The following is a 21,259-nucleotide window of genomic DNA, read 5'->3' on the forward strand; positions in this document are numbered from 1 at the left end:
CTGCTAAAATACAGGCGGTGGTTCTGGCAGGGAGCCGTGACTGCGGTACCGGCAGGCCTCTGCCAGTCGCAGCCAAGTGACATCTCATGTTAACCATGGCCACCAGCGGGCCCAGCCTTTATAAGTACACCTCAGAGCAGATGAGGAGATTTCAGCTCTTGGCAGAAAAGTGTGTGGCTGCTGGGGGTGGGATTTCCCCTCAGAGATTAGATGTCCCCTCAGGGGTGTTATGTCCCCTCAGGAACAGTGACATCTCAGGGGTGACATGTCCCCTCAGGGAACAGAGATCCCTCAGGGGTGATATATCCCCTCGCGGGTGGGATGTCCCCTCAGGTAACAGTGACCCTGCATGGGTGAGATGTCCCCTCAGGGAACAGAAACCCCTCAGGGGTGAGATGTCCCCTCAGGGAGCAGACCTCTCATGGGTGAGATGTCCCCTCAGCAAACAATGGCCTCTCAGAGGTGAGATGTCTCACCCCTCAGGGGCGGTATATCCCCTTACGGAACAGAGACCCCTCAGGGAACAGAAACCCCTCAGGGGTGATATGTCCCCTCAGGAAACTGAGACCCCTCAGGGGTGTAATGTCCCTTCAGGGGTGTAATGTCCCTTCAGGGAACAGTGACCTCTCTCTCAGGGTGAGATGTCCCCTCAGCGGTGGGATGTCCCCTCAGGGTACAGTGGACCCTCAGGGGTGAAATGTCCCCACAGGGCACAGAGACCCCTCAGGGTGAGATGTTCCCACAGGGGTGAGGTTTCCCCTCAGGGAGCAGACTTGTCATGGGTGAACTGTCCCCTCAGGGATCACTGCCCCCTGAGGGGTGCGATATCCTCCCAGGGAACAGAGACCCCTCAGGGTGGGATGTCCCCTCAGGAGTGAGATGTCCCCTCAGGGTGGGGTGTCCCCTGAGGGAACAGAGACCCCTCAGGGTGGGATGTCCCCTGAGGTGTGTGAGATGTCCTCTCAGGGTGGGATGTCCCCTCAGGAGTGAGATGTCCCCTCAGGGTGGGGTGTCCCCTGAGGGAACAGAGACCCCTCAGGGTGGGATGTCCCCTGAGGTGTGTGAGATGTCCCCTGAGGGAACAGAGACCCCTCAGGGTGGGATGTCTCCTCAGGAGTGAGATGTCCCCTGAGGGAACAGAGACCCCTCAGGGTGGGATGTCCCCTGAGGTGTGAGACGCCCCCTGCGGGCACAAAGACCCCTCAGGGCAGAACATCCCCCCACAGACAACAACCCCTGTTGGGGTGGGGAGCATCGCCCCCCTCAGCGCTCCCCCAACCACCTCACGCAGCCCCCCAACCCCCACACGCCGCCGGGCGGGCGGGCGGGTAGCGGCGCGCACGCGCGCGGCGCCCGGAGGCGGGCGGCGGGGCGGAGCGGGGCGGGCGGCGCCTGCGTGGCGCGGCTCGGCGGGGCGGGGCGGGGCGGGGCGGGGCGGGCGCTGCGGGGCCGGGTGGGCGTGGCGCGGCGCGGGCGCGCGGCCCTTCCTTCCCGTCCCTGCCCCCCCCCCCCCCCCCCCTCTCTCTCACGGCCGTGCCCGCCGCCGCCGCCGCCCCCACCCCCAACCCCCGCCCCCGGCCCCGCCGCCCAGAAGATGGCGAGCCCGTGCGGGCGGCAGCAGTGCTCCATCGAGAGGCGCGGCGTCCGCCACCAGCTCGATTCGTGGCGACACAAGCTCATTCACTGTGTAGGTGAGGGACGGCGGCGCGACGGGGAGGCCGGGCCCGGTGCCCCCGGAGGTGGCGGCGGCGGCGGCGGCGGCTCGGCGGGGGAGGCTCCACCGGGGAGGCTCCGCCGGGGCCGCGGCCTGCGGGACCGCCCCCCCCCCCCCCCTTCTCTCCCCTCCCGCCGCCGTCTCCGCCGCCGTGAGGCCCGGCCCGGGCCGTGCCCCGCCCTTTGTCGGGAGGGAGGGAGCCGGCCGGGGGTCCTGCCCTTTTGTGCGGCCCCTGTCAGCGCCTCGCCCGCTCCTCCCCGCCCCCCGGCCCGGCCCGGCCCGGCCCGCGGCCCCTTCAAACTTGGTTCCGGCCGGGCCGCGCCCGCCTGTCACCGCCCGGCCCCGGGGCCCGGCCCCGGCCCCCCCCGGGCCCGCCGTGAGGCGGCACCGAGCGGGTGGGGGGGGGGGTGGGGGGGGATGGCGGCGGGGGGGGAGCACCGGCACCGGGAAAGTTGCGGGTCGGGGCCGGAGGTCGAAAGGATGTGTGCTTTCTTTTTCCTTTTTAATTTCTTCCTCCCTTTATTTACCATTTTCCCCCCTCTCTCCCCTCTCTCCTGTGCGCCTCTGTTGTTACGCAGGGCTCCCCGCCATCGAGGCGCTCGCGTTTATTTATTTTTCTAGAGGAGGGGAAAGAAAAAAAAAAAAAAAAAAAAAAAAAAAAAGAAGCCTGCCGACGGCCCCCGCTCTGCGCTAACTTTCTCCGTTCCAAACAAGAGCTTTCGCCCTTTCTCTTCCTCCCCAGCGAGAAGCCGAGGCCTCGCCCGCGGGTGGCGGGATACCGGCAGGCACCGGCGCTAGGCCGGGAATTCCGTAGGTGTCGGCGGAGAGAGGAAAATGGGTCTGACAACAGCCACGGCCGAACTTCCCGAGCCATCTCCCACGCCTCGCCGCTGTGCCTCTCCTCCCCTGGCCTCCCGAGCGCTTCTAATCGAGCCCCAAGCCTCGTTTTATTTTTAAATATGCAAATATGGCCATAAGCTGCCGGGGGCTGCGCAGCGTAGGTAATCGGTAATAACACTCGCAGATTCACTTTAGTTCCTTGCGCGCGGAGTTAAACCTCTTATTGTCAGTTAGCTCAGCATCCCGGTTCGTTACCGGGGATTTAAGGCACCGTTTTTGGTGGCAGCAGGAATTGTAAGTGCTGCCGGGTACGTTCCTGGCCACATCTAAGCGCGTTAGTTGGTGTGATGCAGATGCGTGCGATAGATGCTTGTTAACTCCAGGTTAATGCGAGCAATTAGCTTGTTTTGAGCAGAAAGCAATTCAAGGGCAGTGCATTGCTGAGAAACGGCCCCTTCACGTGAAGGCGCTGGGTTTTCTTTCCAACTGGTTATCGATGTTTCTAGACCCGGTTTATGAGGTTTAATTCTGATTCTAGCTGCTAGCTTTGCTCTGTTAGGAGCCTCTCGTCGGCTTCCATCTCTACGTGAGCTGGGTTTATTTTAATTCTGTCTCCTTTTCACGTCTCCTCTTACCTTGCCTGCTGGGGATCACCTGTTCTAGTCCTTTCTGCCCTCCCTACTTGCAGCGTGTCATCTCATCTTCCCTTCCGTCCCTGCTGCTTTGTGCTTGGGTCCTGGGATCCTCCAGCGTTGCTGTCCTGCTGCTCAGAGCCTAGCCTTGAGGAGTGAAGGGGGAAAAAATGACAGTTTAAAATGACAGTTTCAGAGCTGCTGTTGGAGATCTTGTGCTGGAGTGAAACGCAAGAATTATTTGTTCATTATGCTGCTATTTGGGAAAACCGTGGGTAGCTAGAGAAGTTTGCGTTACAGGCTGGAGGAAAACGCTACGTTATTAAAGTTCTTAGCAACCCTAAGTGCTAGAACTTAAAACAAATACCCTCCCCCCATCGTTCATACACACCCCTGTTCCACTCCCTAAAGCCATTTAAATAACCAGCTCCTGGGGGGTTGCTCTCTCCTCTATCCCTTCCTCGCACCTAGATTTGATATAATTTTTGTCTCTGAAGGATTTCCCTCTCTGAAAGTCCCTCTGTGCGTGTTTAACAAAAGATACCGTGAATGCTGTTAAGCACAGAGTTGACTGGGATTTTTTGGAGGTAAAGTACAAAAACATTTTTAATAAAATAAAGTCCAAAGTTTAACAGTGCTATGAGACTCTTTATCTTGATGGCACTGTGTCGTAAATAGTTTCAACCTCAAATTGATCAGCTTTATGAGGTCTTGGGACCTGCCCTATTCCTAGTACGAATCTTGCATAAATTGTTAGGTCGTATAAGTGTGTTAATTGTTACCCATTTTTGTTTCTGAATTTTGTTCCCAGAATTATTGAAGGCTTATTGCGCTAGTCCCGGATATCAGCAGGAATTATACTGTTATCTTAACTCCTCGCTCCAAATACCACTTTGTCTTAAGTGGCTTGACAGCCTTCCTGGAGGCTTGGAAGTTGAGCTGTTAAACGATGGAACGTTGTTTTTTGTGTCGTCTGTTTTTAGAGGTCTTAAGAATTTGTTCCTCTAAAAAATACCGTAAGGTAAATATGGGGAAGTAGAGTATGGTGCAATTCTTGTTATGTCAGAAATATCTATTCCTATTTAGTTCTGACAGTAAATCTGAGGTGTGTGGGATTCTTTGTGTTAGCAGCATTCCCTGGAAAGTCCTGCTAATTGCACACAGTGCAGTAGTCGGAAAACATAAAGCCTGTGGTTTGGACTAGTGCATTTGGCAATAAAAATGGCTTAAGTAATTCACTTTTCCCTCTTGTTTCTGCAATAGGCTGGGCTGTGGCTTCATGACAGTTTGTCAAACTACGCTCGTGTTCCCAAGGGGAGCAAAACCACAGGAGGACTGCAGGACAGCCCTTGCCCACAGTGAGCCGATTCAGGGGAGCTGTGCCAGCAGAAATTGTCATCCTTCTGGGGGGAATAGAATAATTCTCCGCTAGTATAGCTGTCTTAACTGGCTCGCTGTGGGGTCCAGCAAATACCAGTGCTAGCACACAGGAGAGGGCGAGAATGCATGGCTGGTGGAAGGGTGAGTGAGAACGCAGCAGGAGATGCAGATCACCCAGAACTGCCACGCAGTTGCGTCTTCGGTTGTGCCAGCGCAGTTTTTTGTGGGAGGTAGCTCAGAAAGCTGATCTGCCTTAAACCTGTCCTTGACATGCATTTCAAGCCGCCTTTTCCCTTTTCTTGAGGTGAGGGACGGGACAGCTGGTGAGAAACAAGTCCGTGAACAGTTCTGCTGATGGAGTGATGCAACAGAGGGAGCAACGTGCGGTGGCCCAGCGGTGGAGGGAAGTGTGGAGAAGGGGGTTCTCAGCTCTTCTCGCAGTGCAGCGTAGTGGGTTGCTGAACCACAGCGTAGGCAGTGTAGGAGGGGTGAGCAGTGTCGTGATGCCCTCGTAGTACTTTGATTCCAGAGGCACGATTTGCTAGATGATAACTGTTTGATGCTGATACGTGTGCTCCCTGTACCGATCTCGAGTGCTAGCATCTTTCTCAGTGGCCAAAAGCAGGTGCCTAGCGATGAATGTAGGTGGCTGTGGGTTTTTTCTTAATATAATTTGTATGTATTTATTTCAACATTTGTCTATTCGTCTCTCCCAGGCTTCAGTGGCTTGCTGAGTTGGAAATGGTTAGCCAAATCAGATCAGATAAGAAATGGAGTTTAAAGGGAGGAGAGCCCACAGATCTCTGAAACCCTCCTGACTGCTTTTACGCAGGCAGTAATAGCATTGCAATGCTGTGTGGTTACTAGAGTGATAGTTTCAGGTGATCGCGTGCATTTCTAATAGCTGGTGATGCTTGGCCCTTTGTTAAATATTAGCAGTACTCTAAGAGACTCCCTGGCTGAACTAGAACTTCCCCTGGGGGGAGGGAGAAAGGCAACGTATTAGTTCCCTTCAGCAGTGATCCTGATTTTGGGATAAAATGATCTAAAAGGAAAACCTGTAACATCCACATCAGCTTTACAACCCTGGGCTCCGTCAGTGTTTCATTCAGAGATTACTTCAGCTTATTTTGGCAGCCCAGAAGTAAAATCAGCTAAATAATTCCCATTTAGTTATTTACTTATTTCAAGCAATCATTGCTGGTGAAATCCTGCGACCCAAGTTCTTGATCCTTATGCTGAATTGTTGAATAGTGGTGGTCTTCCACGACTTCAGATACCTGGGGCTAAAGTGTGGATTCCATGGAAGAAATATGAGACAACAGGAAGTATTAGAAGTTAATATTAATCAAGAGAAGGTGTATAACAGGGAATAATTCTGAAATCTTTATTGCATTTTCTTATCTTGATGATTACTTAGGTTAGTTCCAGCCTGTATTACAGCTGATATGAGTAAGCTGCTGCTTCCAAAATATGGAACAGTTAGCCACGTTATCTCATTGTTTTAGAAGCAGGCTTGAATCTCCAAGTCTTTAACATAGTTCTAGTTCAAAGGGCAGATCGTATTTCTTTGATCCAAAATAAGAAAGGTCATTCTAGCCCTGATGGTGATGGAAAACAGTAATAAAAAAACAAGTTAGCAGAAACTGGGTTGAAGTAAAAGTTTAAATATAGAGCTATTCTAAACTGGTATCTGTCCCCATGCCCCCAGTAAACGTGCAAGTGGTACTATTTGCCTTATCTCATCCTGCATATAACGTAGATGCAGGTTGTGAGTTAAAGATCATCTCTCTTTAAGGTCCCTTCCAACCTGAGCGATTGAGGCGCTTTGTGTTAATTTAAATTGGTTGAACAGCAACTTGCTGGTAGCTAAAGGCTTGTTCAAGAAGATCTGGTCTAGACACATTTTTGTCTGTTGGCAGCACGAATGCAGGGAGGGAGAATTACCCTTTTATGACAGCTATGCCAGGAAAAAAATTGAGGCAGCTGTCACTTAAAAATCTTTAGTTGTAAGGAATGAAATTTACAGCTTGATATTTAGCTTTACTTTAAATGTGCATGGAAGGGTGGTAGGCATCTGAAGAACAGTAGTAGAAGTTGAGCTGCGGGGGACGCATCTAGATCTGTTTCAGATATCTCCTGTATTCGCCACAAATCGCTTGAAATCACTTGTTTCTCTGCTTGCAAATGGAGAGTCACTTCTACCCTGCTAGGGACGGGACCAACCGAACAAAAGCGTGCTCAAAAACCTCCATCATCGCTTTGCGTTCTTCTGATGGATGCCAGATGAAATTTCTGGATTAGGCCAAATCACTGGGGTTGTTTGACATTTCAATGCAAATCTATTTTAACTTGTACAAAGTAATAACTGTCGCTGCAGGGTGGGAGGTTTCCTTCTTGGGACACTACACTTCCTGCAGGCTGAACGTTTTTTTGACTTAATTTTTAACTAAGAGCTGATGACAACATTAGAGTTCATCCACTTTTCATAGAGCTCAAAATGAATTACAGTAATCCAGGCTGTGCATGCAGCAAATAGTCCAAATCCACCTAGGTAAAGCCTTTGTAGAATTTCTATATGGATACATAGGTGTATTGTACAGATCTACAATTTCGTGGTGGTGGCAGCATTTAAAAAGAGTACCTGTAGGACTTTTTAAATTCTCCAAGCCATTTTTGACAGTTTGTGCCATATATTGCTGTTGATGTAAATACCGTTAGGTACAGAAATATAACAACTGCACTTTAATTAAGGATGGATGGTACGAAATCCCTACTCCTGTGCTCAGTTGTCTAAATCCTTATTGCACAGTACTTAAACGTCTTAATGCTCTGCCATCTTAGGCTGTCTACTTTCAGACAAGTCCTGTCATGTGGTTTTTGTCTGAGAACTTGTGTTCTTTAGTGGCTAGCGTAAAATAACAAAGAGAATACTCACTAAAGGTCAGTTTAGGCAAAGGTCTAGAAAGGCAAGCATTTAACAGGGTTGAAGAGATGTAGCCATCTCATTCTGATTGGGGGTGGAGAGGACAAGGCTGCAGTGTTTTATATGGGACTTCCCAGTGCTCCACCTCACCTTACTATGCATACATGTTCCCAGCTAAGAGTGTGAAGTTTTGGTTCTACAAGGTTACTTGAGTGGCTCTTCCTAATTCTCCGATGAATACAAGGACTTCAGGATTTTCTGAGGACGAGGTTGGATGAGAAGGTCAGGGCCAATCTAGGTTCTACCCCTTGCCAAAAGGGATGGCAGTGCTTGTTTTCGCTAAATGGACAGAAAACTCTGCAAAACCAGCAAGTCTTTTGGTGGCACATAGTATCTCGAATCATCTCATCCAGGAGTGAGGTGAGCACGAGAGCTCATCTGAAGCATCGGATGGAATCGCGTCCATGGGCTGAAGGGAAGCGGAGCAGAGAACAGGATGGCCTCTTCCAGCGGCAGTGAGATTTTTGGTTTTCATCTTCTGTCTTGTAACTGCACTACAGGCAGTGGTTATGCTTGACAGCAGAGCTGTCTGAACTGGCTTAAATAGCCCCTCTGTGCCGACACAACTTGTGTGGCTGCCTGGTGAACTGGTGCCCCTGACTGGAAAGCAATTTATTTATTTTTTTTCTCCCCACAACATCTACAGGGGATGGAGAGACAGAGAACGAAGAGCTGGGGCTGTTAGACTGGTGTTACCACATATGTACACATCTATGCTGCCTTTCACTGAGTAACTGCTAACTTCTATGTGCGTCGTGTGTGCCTACAGGAGCAGGAAAACTGCTTCATGCATGTTTCTTCGAAGTTCTGTGGGTTATGCTGTGCTGGCTCCCTGATACTCAACTGTGGGATTTGCTTTCCCAACCACGTTGGATGCTTTTGTCCAGTACCCCCGTTAGTAACTTGCAGTTTTCCACCTGCTCTCCCCATCTCTGCAGGCTTCTGGGGTTCCTCAGAGCTCCTCCCAATAAATCCGTGTGTCCTCAGCTTTCTCCAGATAATAGGAGAGCTTCAGCCTCTTTTTCTCTTGAAGAAGGATGTGTTGTTCTTGTGAAATTTTTCTGTTGTTTGTTTGTTTGCCTTCAAAGCACTTATCTTTTAGCTCAGATTTAGTCCATCTTCTGTGCTGTGTAGTAGTGGCATGTTCTCTTTTATGGCGAGTTGACAGAAATTCAGCTCTCAAAGCTGAGTAGGAGATTTAAGTTACACATCAGCGCTGCGGCACATCAGAGATGGAGTGGAGGTTATGGTGTTTCAACATTTCTGCAGGACATTGCTTCCTCTGTAGTAAAATCGCTATTAGATGGTGTCTCCATTTAATTTTTCCACTCCTCTTACAGAGAAGAGAAAAGATGGTACTCCTGTTGCATTTTCTTGAAGCAGCAGCAAAGTGGCTGCACAGGGAAGACTTGCAGGGAGACAAAGGATGCTCCTTATGCCCTGGGGACCATGATATTTTATGGGAGGGAGAAGAGGGGGAGAAAGGAGGACTGGACAAGAGCCTAGTATTCATTAACAAAGGAAGCTTTCAGAAGCTGAATCCAGCAGCGTGGAAAGACATCAGAGGCCACCAGGCAATCTTAACTCTTGAGTTGAGTTTACTAACGAAAAATTTCCTGGTTCTCTTTGAACATTTTTTTAATGTCTTAGCGTGGGCATTTTGGTATCTAGCTGGAGGATTGTGAAGGTCAGTCCTTCAGAAGTGGCCTTCCTCCCAACTCAGCTGCTGTTCGGGCAGGGTGGTGGTGGCCGTGTTTCGGAAGTGGAGTAACTGACAGGGTGGGAAGAGGAACAGGTAGTCGAGCTACACAGTTCTTCACTTCTTGATTTCTTTTTGGTTATATTAACAAAGGGATGTGAAAGTTTCACCCCTCAGCCTGCAATTCCCTGCAATGCTTCGTCCAGGCCAGCACAGCACACTGATGCTCTTTGCCCTGTTCTCAGCACACCGAGGTGTTGGGGCTGTTCACGTGCAGCAGCCTGTTTGGCTGTTGTACAGGCAGCTGCTTGGGTCAGGTTTGAAACTTTGTCATGGGACAGCCTCAGATTAGTCAGAGTAATGTGATTGTGTGCTTCAGCCAGGGGGGCTAGTGGCCAGAAGAGCCCTTTCTTAGCCTGTGCCTTGTGTCCTGCAGACTTGGGCTTCTTAAGAAATATATCGGAATATACAGGATGGGTTGTGATTAGACATTACTAGCTTTGTTTAAATGCTCACAGCAGAGTGACTTGCTTGGATTTTGCCTTTCTCTTAGTGCATTCATTTATTTGGTAGTTATCTTGTTCAGTTTCCTGAACAAGTTGGAGGCAGACCTTGTCTCAAGTTTGGTTGTCCTCTGGGTTAGGATCCGTCTTTATGGCAAAAGTGATGAAAGCTGCTTTCTAGGCGATGCTTTATCGTGATCTCTTGGTGCGTTTCTGAAAGTGTGCCATCATATCCTTTGTGTGAAGAAGTTTTTGCAGAGGTGGACACCTAATAACTTCCATTTTATTCTGCAAAAATCGAGAGAATAGAAGTGCATGGAAATAATTTCCCTTTTTGACCTAAGGAAACTTAAAATCAATCTTCTTAAAGCAGTGATTCCGCTTACATTCCTCCTTTTCTAAAGGCTGTAGCTACCTTATCCCTTGTTTTTTGTTTAGTATTTTAAATTCATTAGGAGAATTTGAGTATGAGATTGAGGCAGCAAGGACAACTTCTTTAGAAAAAAGCATTCGCAGTTGTCTTTGGATGATAGTTCCTCAGTCTAATTGACCTCACTGTGCAGTAAGTGAAGTGCCCCTTGCTGGCTCTGAGAGCCCTTTGAAAAAGTTGTGCTCGTGTTGAGCTGCAAGGGGAAGGTTTCACTGACTTCGGTGGCTGTCATTCATCTACATTCATCTGTAGCTTAGTGTCTTTCAAAATATTACAAGATTGACTGAAGAACTCCAAAGTACAGAGGGAAAAACTAAGTGTGAAATGTTGGCTGGGTGCGGGTTTAGATGGGTGTCCGTACTTCACGATGCATTGTGTAGGACATGTTCTGAGCCTTTGTAAAAATGAAGTGTCAAAGTCTTTTGGGGGTAGGGAGGTAATTTTTTTCCTTGAAATGTTTCCCACAAATATGTAGGTTATTGTGACTTACAGTTGGGGGACAAAATTACAGCGAGTGTAATACAAACTTATTTTTTTCTGACTAAATGCCTAACTATTGTCTGCACTTTTTTATACTTTCCTGCCTTCGTTATGCAGTCACACAATGCAATAAAAATGTGGTCTTCTAGAACTGTGTGGTGAGATGCTCTGAGAACCTAGTTCTCATATCTTACAGGAGTATTTCTGAGAACTTTTCGCATAAACTGTGCACTTGGTTTTGCCTCTGCAGTTTTCCGTGAGCGATGTACAGTGACTTGGGAGCGGATGACTTCAGTACGCGGTTGAGACAGGCCAGGCTGAGGTCCATTTTGGGTATGCACACTTGAATTTGACAGGAATGCTGTGTTTATCTCTTGAACAAGCCTAAGCTGTTGAGAGAGGAACTTTGTTTTACCAGGGCTCTCTTAGATCAGTGATTTTTTTTGGAATTTTTTTTATTTTCCAACCTGGAGTTGGCAAGAAGCAATGGTGGAAAAACAAGCCTATTGCCAGGAGTTTAAATTGTGTGGGGTCTGTACGCTTTTCAGGAGCCCACAGTTAGAAAATTACTGCTCTAAATGATTTGTAAACAAAGGCTGTTTTCTTTTCCAAAGTGGCTGTAGGTGTTAAGGAGTACAAGATGATATTTAGACAGCTATTAGATAAGGATTGGATTTTTCTTTTCCTTTCTCTTTTCATACCTACCTACTTAAAAGTATATTTTTGTCAAAAAAAAATGCATATTGCAGAAGAGGCTAGCCCTGGAAGGCTTCAGCTTGAAAGCTAATTTCTGGAAAAAGGTTAGAATGGCATCAAGTAAGTCTGTTTTAAGTGCCGCACTCCGTACATTCAGGTCTTTTTTTTCTCTTCAAGAACCTTGCCGTGAAGGCCAAACACCTGCTACAGAGTTTGTATTGGATCTGAAGATTTCCTTAACCACTCCTCTCTGGTTGTGAAGAGAACCTTGAATACACGGTTATCAGCATAACCTGATGTTGTCAGTGCCGAGCGCTGGCAGATACCCTGGAGCAACAGATAGATGCCCTCAAGACCAGAAAGGCAGTCTGCTTTATTGATTTTAATGACTAAAAGATGATCCAAGTATGGGAAGGACAGTAGGCAGTGATGGTCTCTACGTGCATTGCTCTTCTGGGTGCCAGAGCCCAGGTAGCGCTCGTCCTGGCCACTCTTGCAGCTTGTTCTGTTTTGCTAGAACCGAAGCAGAGGTCACAGACTGAGTGCAGTCGCAGTACAAAATTGAATATAGAGTTCAGAGGTTACTCTGCTCAACAAGTTACTCAGTTTCAAATTAGATTAAAAATTGACTTCATAAGTTAAAGACGCTGCAGGCCTGTGGTCCATTTCGCCATGGAGGCTGCGCTCCTTGGCTGTAGCAAACAGATTGGTTCTTGTTCCTAAATCATGTGCTGGCCTGTGACTAATCCTGAATTCAGATCTTCCTGCTGTTTGTACTTTGAACTGAATTCTGTGCTCCAAATAAGAAGAACGCAGAGGGCTTTACGTTTTCTCAACCCCTGGTAGCCCAGGGACTAGCAGGAGGGGAAATGCCTTATGCAGCTTATACATCATGGGAGATGGTGGAGGGGAAGGCATGTGGGGAGAAGTCAATCACAGCTTTGTTGGTCTATACTTACTGGCATGTTGGTGAACTTTAGCAGCTAAATGCACTTGTGATGACACCTCACAAACTTCAGAAAGTAAGCAGTTATATTTGGAAACTTTTCATTTGGGTTTTTCAGGACTGAAACAACTAAACCTACTTTGAAAAAAAAAAAAAAAAGCAAAGATGCTCGTTCCCAAGAAATGAGCCTCTCCCGATTATCATGTCTTGGGTATTTCAGCATCCTAACCCTAAAACCTACTTGAGATCCTTTCCTGTCTGTCCTCCTCTGTGGTTCAGATACAAGGTGGGCTTTGCCTTGCTGGAAGGGAAGAGGAATGGTTTTTTCATGCTCAGTCTGAGGGAAGAGAGGAGTGATTTTTCCTGATCTCATCTTTAAAGCAGACAGGTCTTGGCTCTCAGCATGCCGTGGTGCTGCCTAGAAGGGTTTTTGTGGCTCTGTCCACAAGCAGCACACAGCTAATTTCGGAGCTGGTTTGTACTGGCAGATTCACAGTTGTGTGTTGGAATTTATAGCATACTTTGGAGAGTCTTGTCGGAGCTGTCTTTTAAAAATAACAGCTCTCGCTCTGAACAGCGTGCTTTGCCGCCCGTGGTTCTGGTTCTGCTTGCGACCTGGGTCCCGAAGGCAGGTTAGTGAATCCTGGGTGTTAGCGAGGGGCCTGGGTTAGGCTGGGCTGGGTGCTTGGGACCTTGCTGTGCGTGGGGCAGTCCCTGCAAGCGGTGCCCAGGGCCTGCAGGAGCAGCCCGTGGCTCGGTGCAGCACATCTTCCACTTCCAGTGGCCTCACCGAAGTCGTAAGCTTGCTCTCGTTTTTGGAAAGAACGTGCCGAATGCTTGTCTGCAGACTTTGAATCTCCTTGGTGATGCATTCTTCTGCTCAGGTGGCTCCTCCCCGTTCGCTCGGTCCGAGGGGAGGTAGACAGCCAGCTGAATATGAGATAACGGGACATCGGCGCCTTGAAACAGCCCCGAGCCTTTCCTCTAGGAGCCGGTGAAGGAAAGTGAATAGCTCTCTAAAACCAGGTCTCTTTCCAAAGTCCAGGTTTAGCATAAAGCTAAAGCTTTACAAAGAATGCTTTTAGAAAAGGAGAAGATAAAGTTTAATAGCTGTATAATTACTCGCCTTGTTTGAATCCCCCCAGGGAATGTAAAGGTGCCTCTAAAACAAAGAGACCAAAGGTTTTTTGTTGTTCTGCTTCTGGACTAAGTGGGCTGTCAGCACCATACTGAGTGGCATAGCTAGTTAGCTGAGGGGTGTTTCTGTGAAATCCAGAGACGAGAAAAAAGGCGAGGCCAACCAGAGCAACAAAATAGATTTTGCTGAAAAATAAAGCTTTAAATAGATGTTTCTAGCAGTGTGGGTTTTTTTCATTCTTTTTTCTTCTGGGGTGGGGCTAAACATAACCAAACTTCGGGCAATCATGGCTATATCATTTAAAGGTACTGAAGTCTGATAGTCTTCCAGATAAATCTTATAGCATTTTTGAGAGAGAGACAAAATAGTTCCCACTCTAGATGTAAAACAGTTTCAGGTAAGCAAGTGCTGTCTTCCTGTTAGGGATAAGGGAGTATGTTCTTTTGAAGCTGCTGCTTATTAAAGTTGTAGCATAAAACCTGGGGGACAGAGTTTTGGGAAAGACTGGTGAGAGAAGGTAGACAGGTTCTGTGGTGTTTTGTTGCTGTTTGGTTGGCATGCTTTAGCTTACAAAGCCTAGTAGAAATTACCTGGACAAAAGCTGTTCTAAATGTATGCGGTCCTAACCCTTAAGTCATGAACTGAAGAGGCTTGCCTAGACACATACATCAGAAAACCCTTATTTTCAGGAAATCTGCATCAGCAAGTCATCTTCAAAATTATTTGATAGAACCCACTGTTGGCTTTTGCGCCATGAGTTATTCTTTTTCCAGAATAAAGTTAAACATCATGTTATCTAATTTTTACCTGTATTGCATCACAGTAATATAAGCAATTCAGTAGCGAGACAGATTTCAGAAAAGGCATGAATTTATTCTCTGTGAAATCGTTTTAGCGGGGAAAAAAAAAAAAAACACAACAGAATTTCCTGATTTCAATTGGTATATCCTAAATGTGATGTCTAATGTGTGTAGAAGGTGCTACAAGAAGAAATCAGTACACTTTTTTTTTCCTTTCCTTTTAATGAAGGGAGAGGGACCTGAGTCCTCTTGCACTCAACTGTAATAATGCATTTCGGCATGATTCTGAAGAAACTGCAAGTCCACCTACAGCCATTGCTGAACTGTGAAAATGTGCATCACGTTTATAGTAGCTACAGGTTTGGACAGTAACTCAGATGCTAATCTCTGACAAATCCCAATTTTACATTATTTAACCTAAATGAGCAGTATAGGAGCTCACAGATGTTTAAGGCTGGCCCGTAAAGAAAATCCTTCAGGAAAGGCCTTTGTTCTACCGTAGGAAAATAGGATACATCCAGGGGAAGTGGATTTTCATGTAAAACCCCAGCTCACCGTTACGGAGCAGTTTTTATCCTGGTGTAAACTGGAGGTGCTGCAGCGAGGCTCCCCCTCTCCGTGCAGTGCCCTCGCGCTGTGTGGGTGCGGGGTGGGTTGGCTGATCCCCGAACCATCTCGTCGTGTTGCCGTGCGAATGCAAAGCGAGCGAGCATCTTGGGGGGTGGAGGGGATGAGTGGGATCAACCCTGTCAGTGGAGGGGTGGATTTGTCATGGATTAAAGTGCCAGGTAATCAGTAATCGTAGCTTCAAAACATTGAGGACGTGCTGCGGAGTGGGGTTCCTCTTAACAGTAACCTTCAGTTTGCAGTAATCTGTCCTCTAGTAACTTCAGATAAGCGAGTTGTGGAATTTTGAGTAGTCTTACTCTGCTTCTCATGGTTAGCAGCTTACACAACGTATTTTGTGCACGTTTATTTTGCTGCTGTTGATTTCCCCCCCCCCCCCCTTCCTTAAAGCACTTGAATTAGGCAAGCCTCGTTCTGCTCTTGATGCTGCCTTGCTGGTGAACGTACCTTGAGCTGCAGTATGTCCCCAGTGAGTAGATAAATCTCTTATCCAATGTGTTAATTTTAATACAATTAACAGAAAATTACAGATAAACTGACATTATAATGGAGACATTAGAATCATCATTAGTTGCTGTCAACAGAAGGTGCCTTCCAGAGATCAAACCAGCTGAATCTCACTGTGTATGCCCTTTATAGGAGGCTCATAGGAACCTGAAACAAGAAATTCCTACAGAATAATGGAAATCTTGACTCTAATGCAAAAGGAGGAGAATTAACACACTTTTAATGTTAGCTGAAAGGAAGGGGTTTTGCTTACCTGTTCGGGTGATTTGCATATTTAGGCTTTATGGAAATAGCAACAAACACTCCTAGGATATAAACCTTTAGGTTTATGATCTAAGTGGGAGAGATGGGCTGGTGTAGAATAGGCCTCTTTAGGGTCAGTGCCATCCCCAGTCTGGAAGGATGGTAGATTCCTAACCATGGAAGCCTCCTGAGGGTAATCCCAGTACAGATGGACCCCGCGTTACACCAGGCTGCTGTGCAACATTCTTGTTCTGTGTCTTCCCTTTTCCCTGAGAAACGAAGTGGACTACTCAGGCAGGCTTGGACTGGGCTTTCTGCGTGGCCAGCCAGTCAGGATTCATCAGGGCTCCTGGTGCAGGGATTTTGCATTTCCACACCCTTTAGGGTTGCCTTAGGTGTTTTGGTTCCAAACAGGAGTAAACTACTGGGATAGTTTACCTTCACCCTGAACAGCCGTTCTCATGCGAGGTGAACCCGGAGAGGTTTGCTTTCCTTTTTTAAAGGGGAGGGATCGCTTGTCCTTACTTATGCAGTCTCCTCAACCTGCACAAGCATGGCTGAGGGGGTACAGGGATGGCAGTGAGGAGTGGGGCAGAGAAGGGAAGGGCTGTGAAGCCTGCTGTTACTGCCGAAAGGATGCTCAAGAGGCTGCGCTTTGAATCCAGAGGCTTGACTGGAGTCTGCCTCCATGAGCTTTATCTCATGCTGGCACTGACCCCTTCAAAAGGGACATCAGAGACGCTTTGCCCATGTCCCTGTGTGCAGAAGAAAAGATTTTTGTCATGTCCAAAGCCTTGCCTCTTCCTAAAATGCTCCGAGTTCTTCCATGTGGTTCTCAGTTCTGTGCTGGCTCTATGACTTCAGCTACTTAAAGGCAGTGCAGTAATGTTTTAAAAAGCTGCGTTTCATGTGGGTTTGGCTTGAGGGATGCCTGGGAACGTGCTGTGGGAAACTCCACTGAAACATGCAGGGCTGACCAGTCTGTCAAAGATGAGAAAAACTGGTAGGGATTGTCTCTTTGTTCTTGCCAGCACACCACAAGCAGAAGGTGTAGGATGCCACAGGATGACTTCTTTCAGAAATCCCTTAGCTCAGCAGTTGTCAGGAGGAGGAAAGAGAAAACCTTCACCTCCTGTTTTTATGTGGCGATGTGCTAACTGAAGTACAGGCCCCCGTGCTAGAGCTTGTTCTAAGATGCAGCAGCATCACGGGCAGAAATAGGCTTCTATTAAAAGTTTTTTTTTTTGTTCATTTGTGGTGGTGTTTTTTCCCTTCCTTTCCACTTTGGATCTGTGGACTGCCCTGATTATAAAGCACACAGTCACTTCTCCGAAGCCTTGTTACTGAGGGTAACAAATCCTGCAAAATTAGCCTGTTCTGTTTATTTGGGAATGAAGTGGAATAAATGTTTCATACTTTGTGCCTGGAAGCGTTTCTGAAGAGCAGAGGCTCGATAATCCTCAAAGATGCATGCTGGTTACTTAAATTGCTGCATTTGAACTTCTGGGGCGTGGGGGAGAAGGAAATCTCTTGCAGGCTTTCTGAAGGCAGAGGCAGTTGTTTCCTCCTCTTGCTTGCCCCTGCAGCTGGATAGTGCAGCCAGCTCCCGATGGATGAGTGGATGTCATTACTCTCAGAAAAGTAACTTTAAGGCAGAAGTGAAGGGTTTTTATTCTCTTTTTGCGAGTAGTTGAACTAGCTGTTTAGGTTTCTTTTCTCAGGGACCACATGAATAAATGGGAACAATACAAGGTTGAGTTGCACCTGTAGAAATGGATTCATTTTGTTAGCTTCCTCCTGTTTCTGCACAAAGCCACGAGCAGCAGAAGTACTGGAAGAACCTGCTGCGTAGGCTTATGCTAACCGTATGTTAACTTTGCTTAAAAAAAAATTAAACCCTACCTCCTGCAGAACTTGATTTGCCATTGAGAAGAGCTTTCTACTTGCTGGGAGTGAAGGGGAATTTTTCAGTCCCTGGCAATTGTGCAAGGAAATGGCTATTGTTACTGACTCAAAGACTGTAGAAAGAACTTTAATTTCCCTGCTCTGTTTGATGCCTCTGCAACTCCGAACTGTTTTTCAATGCAAATATTCAGCTGACTGTCCACTGTTGCTGTTCCTGGGTTTCTTTCATTTTACTCTTTCTTCCCCTGTCCCCCATGTTTCCTCTCCATTGAGTGCTTGAAGTTATTTTTCATGAGACGTGTATGTTTCAAAACTAACTTTGTTTTCTCTTTAGGTCATTGACATATTTGTCTTCACTAATGTTTGCAACATCTCCGAACGTAGTATCCTCTGTGAATTAACTAACATGCTGTTTACCCTTTCTTCCAGATCCAGTTTCTGATCCTACTTCCACATTTGGGAGTATGCAAGGGACAAACACATCTCTTTGCGTAGCTTGACTGGATATCCCAAGACTAGGATGTTAGTATATTTAAACAATTTTTTGCATTAAAATGTTGCCAGTATCTTAATTGCACATAGATTATTTTTGAAATGTAATTAGCTTTATTGGCATTATGCATATTCAGAAGCCTGCTGGTAGAGAGAGTTTTTCTACAGCCTGACTAGCGCTTATTGATGACTTCAGAATGGGTGCAGGAGTAGGAAAAAATTCAGGGTTGCTTTTTTAACAAGCCAGGTTTATTTAGTGTTATAGCATTAGCATTCATTCTTGAAAATCTTGGCTCTTTGTCTAATAAGATTAACTGTAGGTTAATCCAAGAACATATAAAATCTTTAGACTGTGTTCAGGATATTTATGAAAGACCGCTTCAGACTTCTGACTGAATGAATATAAGCCTAGGAGGGATTTTTAAATACTTGAAATAGCCAAATATCTGTAGAAATATTTGCATTGTGTAAAATATTGTATGCTGATTTATTTATTTTTTAATCCTTGCATCACAGGTTACATTATTCTGGTACTCGTGAGGAACCAATTGTCTAGAAGAGTAAAACCCTATGCTGAGCTATTTTTGCAGATATGATAGTGCAGCTTCCTTTAAAACGTGTTTTGTGATTGTATAGTTACTGCAAAATAAGATACTGCATGGTTGCTGTTATGTAAGCAATTGTCTGGTGGTAATTACCAGTTTGATGATAAAGAAGTCAGCATTAAACCAATGTGCTATTTTAAAAATATGTGTTTTTGACTTGATCACCTCTTGGAATGTCTCATGTATTCAAGTATGACTATTTAATTGAATTGTTGATTGAAACACTACTATAAGCAACTACTTAAGTTACCGAAGTGAATTGGGTGCTGATGGCAGCGTTCATTGTGCCGCTGTGGATTCTGCAGGTTCCCCTGCAGCCTTTAGTTTTCCCATGTGCTTCCAGTCCTGTCCCCTTTTAAACGAAAGGACCCTTCTTCTCTTCATGTGCCTCAAATACCTACTGTTAAAGCTCTTACCAATCTTCCTGGCTAGCATTTTAAAATAATCGGTTACAATTTCTGTGCTTAGGTTTTCACTTCTGTTGTCCAGCTCCGTGCACGGGTAATGAACTTAGGCAAGACCGCAGTTCTTTGGCGGAGCTACTGCTGGCAGATGTTCTCGGAAGACCTTGTGCTTGGGAAGTGCAGTGTTTTGTAACGCTTACTCTGGTGTCTTGCTGCGTTGTTGTTTAGTGGTTAGTTCCTTTGCTCACCCTTCCGGTGTTATTCCTGTGGTTTTATAAAAAAGCAAGTTTGTTACGTTTGCCTACAGGCTTTTCAAGGGAATTTGAGATTCATTGAGTACTATTGATTATTTAAATCTTACAAAATCTGCTGAAGCTCAGTGTGTTCTAGAAGTCTGACTTTCCTTGAGCGTGGAGATGTTTCTGGTATCAAAGAACACTTTAAAAATGTCAGCTCCATCTGAAATAACCTTCAGAGGATGGAAGGTATAAAACTGACAGTAGTGGAGAGTAAGCTGCTTACATTAAATTGTTATTCAGGTTTCTTGCATGCTGGCAATTCACTGTTCGCACCTCATGCTGTACTTTGTTCATTACGTGTGTGTGATGCTCCTCCCTTTAACGAAACTCGTGTATGAAGAATTCTGTATGAAAGAAGGACCTGAAGGGAAGATAGCTGCGAAGTGTCAGCCTGCTTTGTAACTCTGAGCATCTGTTGGTGTTGTTCCAGACTCCGAGCCCTTTAGAACCAGATGATTTGCATGTAACCCGCAGAAGCACAGTTTGTTTCAAATTCCTTCACTGTTTATACAGTTGTACTGCTGGCAATTCCTAGCCATGGATTAGGAAATCCATTTATGAGATTCTTTTCTGAAAGGACTGTTGAGAAGTTACAAAAAGAGCTGCTTTGGATATAATATAAGTGGACAGTGACCCTGATCTTAAAAGCTGAAGCTTTTCTAGCAAAGCAGCACTCAAAACTGTGAAGTGCTTCTGTTGTTTCTTCATATAGAAGTTGTTAGTGGTATTTCAGTCTCCATTGAATTCAGCAATACAACATGGTGTGGAATGCCAAGCTTGAGAAGCTTTGTGTGTAGATTACCTGGAAAATTGAATTCAGGTTTTGAACAAAGGATCTGTGGTAGGCAGTTTCTTAGAAGGCTGTGTGTTTTCCCACTCTGTCTTCACTTTCTTGCCACCAAAGAATCAGTTTTAGATCTGCTGAACATCTTGAACAGGGGTTTTATCTTTGAACAGACCTGAGGCAGTGACTGGTCTGCGAAGACTTCTTTATTGACATACCGGCTGTAAAACTGGAACAAAGCTTTCTGTTTTAGATGGCTGACCTGCAGATGTTTGTCTCTGTAACAGTTTGTTGTTCTTAAACAGAAACCCGTGATTTGATTAAGCATATTCAGAGATTCTGCTGTAATTCAGTGGCATTAAGAGACTTAGTGCATGGAAAGTGCGGACTGCTGTCTTCTCTCAGTTCAGATCACGCGTGTTGCTTTCAAGCAACCAAATTCAAGTAGAAGGAAAACAAAAGTTGTGAGGGGGATATTATTATGGCCTCAAGCCAAATGCAGTGGATGATGTTTGACTTTCTGAATTATGAGAGACTGATAATTTATTGGAGTAAAGGAGAAGGTGAAGACTCAGCAGCGTCAAAAAGCTGCACAGAACTGCTTGGCTTGGGGAGGACTTAAAGATGATAGGATGAGCTGACATTGTTGTGTATATATATAATTTGGTTAAGAGCAATTTAAATTGTTAACAAAGTCTGTAGACACGAAATTCATTGTGGCTACCAAGAAAAGATATCTGGGCCTAACTGTGATACCCTGCATGGCTGTCATAAGCTATGTTTTCCCTATCATCTTCTGCATCAACCCTAATCCCAAGATTGTTGTTCTGAATTTGTTCTTCACAGTAAATCTTATGATCAGAACTTCTGAGTTCTGATCCAGTACCAACTTCAGATGTCTGCTTCTAATGTGAGTAAGGGAAAGAGTCTGAGAATAAGGAAGTCAAATGGAGGTCTTGATTTCAGCCTTGTTGGTGTCTGTGCTGTCCTTAGTCCTGCCACTTGTTCCTGTTGGCATAACTGAACTATGCTGGGAGACTCTTCCTGTCCAGAAATAATGCACTTGTACAGTTGTTTGTATTGTCAGTGGAAAGGGAAGAGTGTGGATAGCAATGTCTGATGTTAAGCAGCGTTTCTTCTGTCTGATGT

At 46.3% G+C, this 21,259-nt stretch overlaps 1 protein-coding gene across 1 annotated transcript in view; it reads left to right on the top strand.

Moving 5' to 3' along the window:
- Positions 1 to 1,545: 1,545 nt before the first annotated feature.
- LCOR (ligand dependent nuclear receptor corepressor) overlaps positions 1,546 to 21,259 on the top strand; it is a 59,255-nt gene continuing 39,541 nt past the window's right edge. The window contains exon 1 of the mRNA XM_067001004.1: positions 1,546 to 1,691. Within this exon, the coding sequence (XP_066857105.1) occupies positions 1,595 to 1,691 (97 nt within the window). The 5' untranslated portion in view covers positions 1,546 to 1,594. The remainder of the gene's footprint in view (positions 1,692 to 21,259) is intronic.

Source organism: Anser cygnoides, chromosome 7 (genome assembly GCF_040182565.1).
Source record: "Anser cygnoides isolate HZ-2024a breed goose chromosome 7, Taihu_goose_T2T_genome, whole genome shotgun sequence".
Taxonomy (NCBI): Eukaryota; Metazoa; Chordata; class Aves; order Anseriformes; family Anatidae; genus Anser; species Anser cygnoides.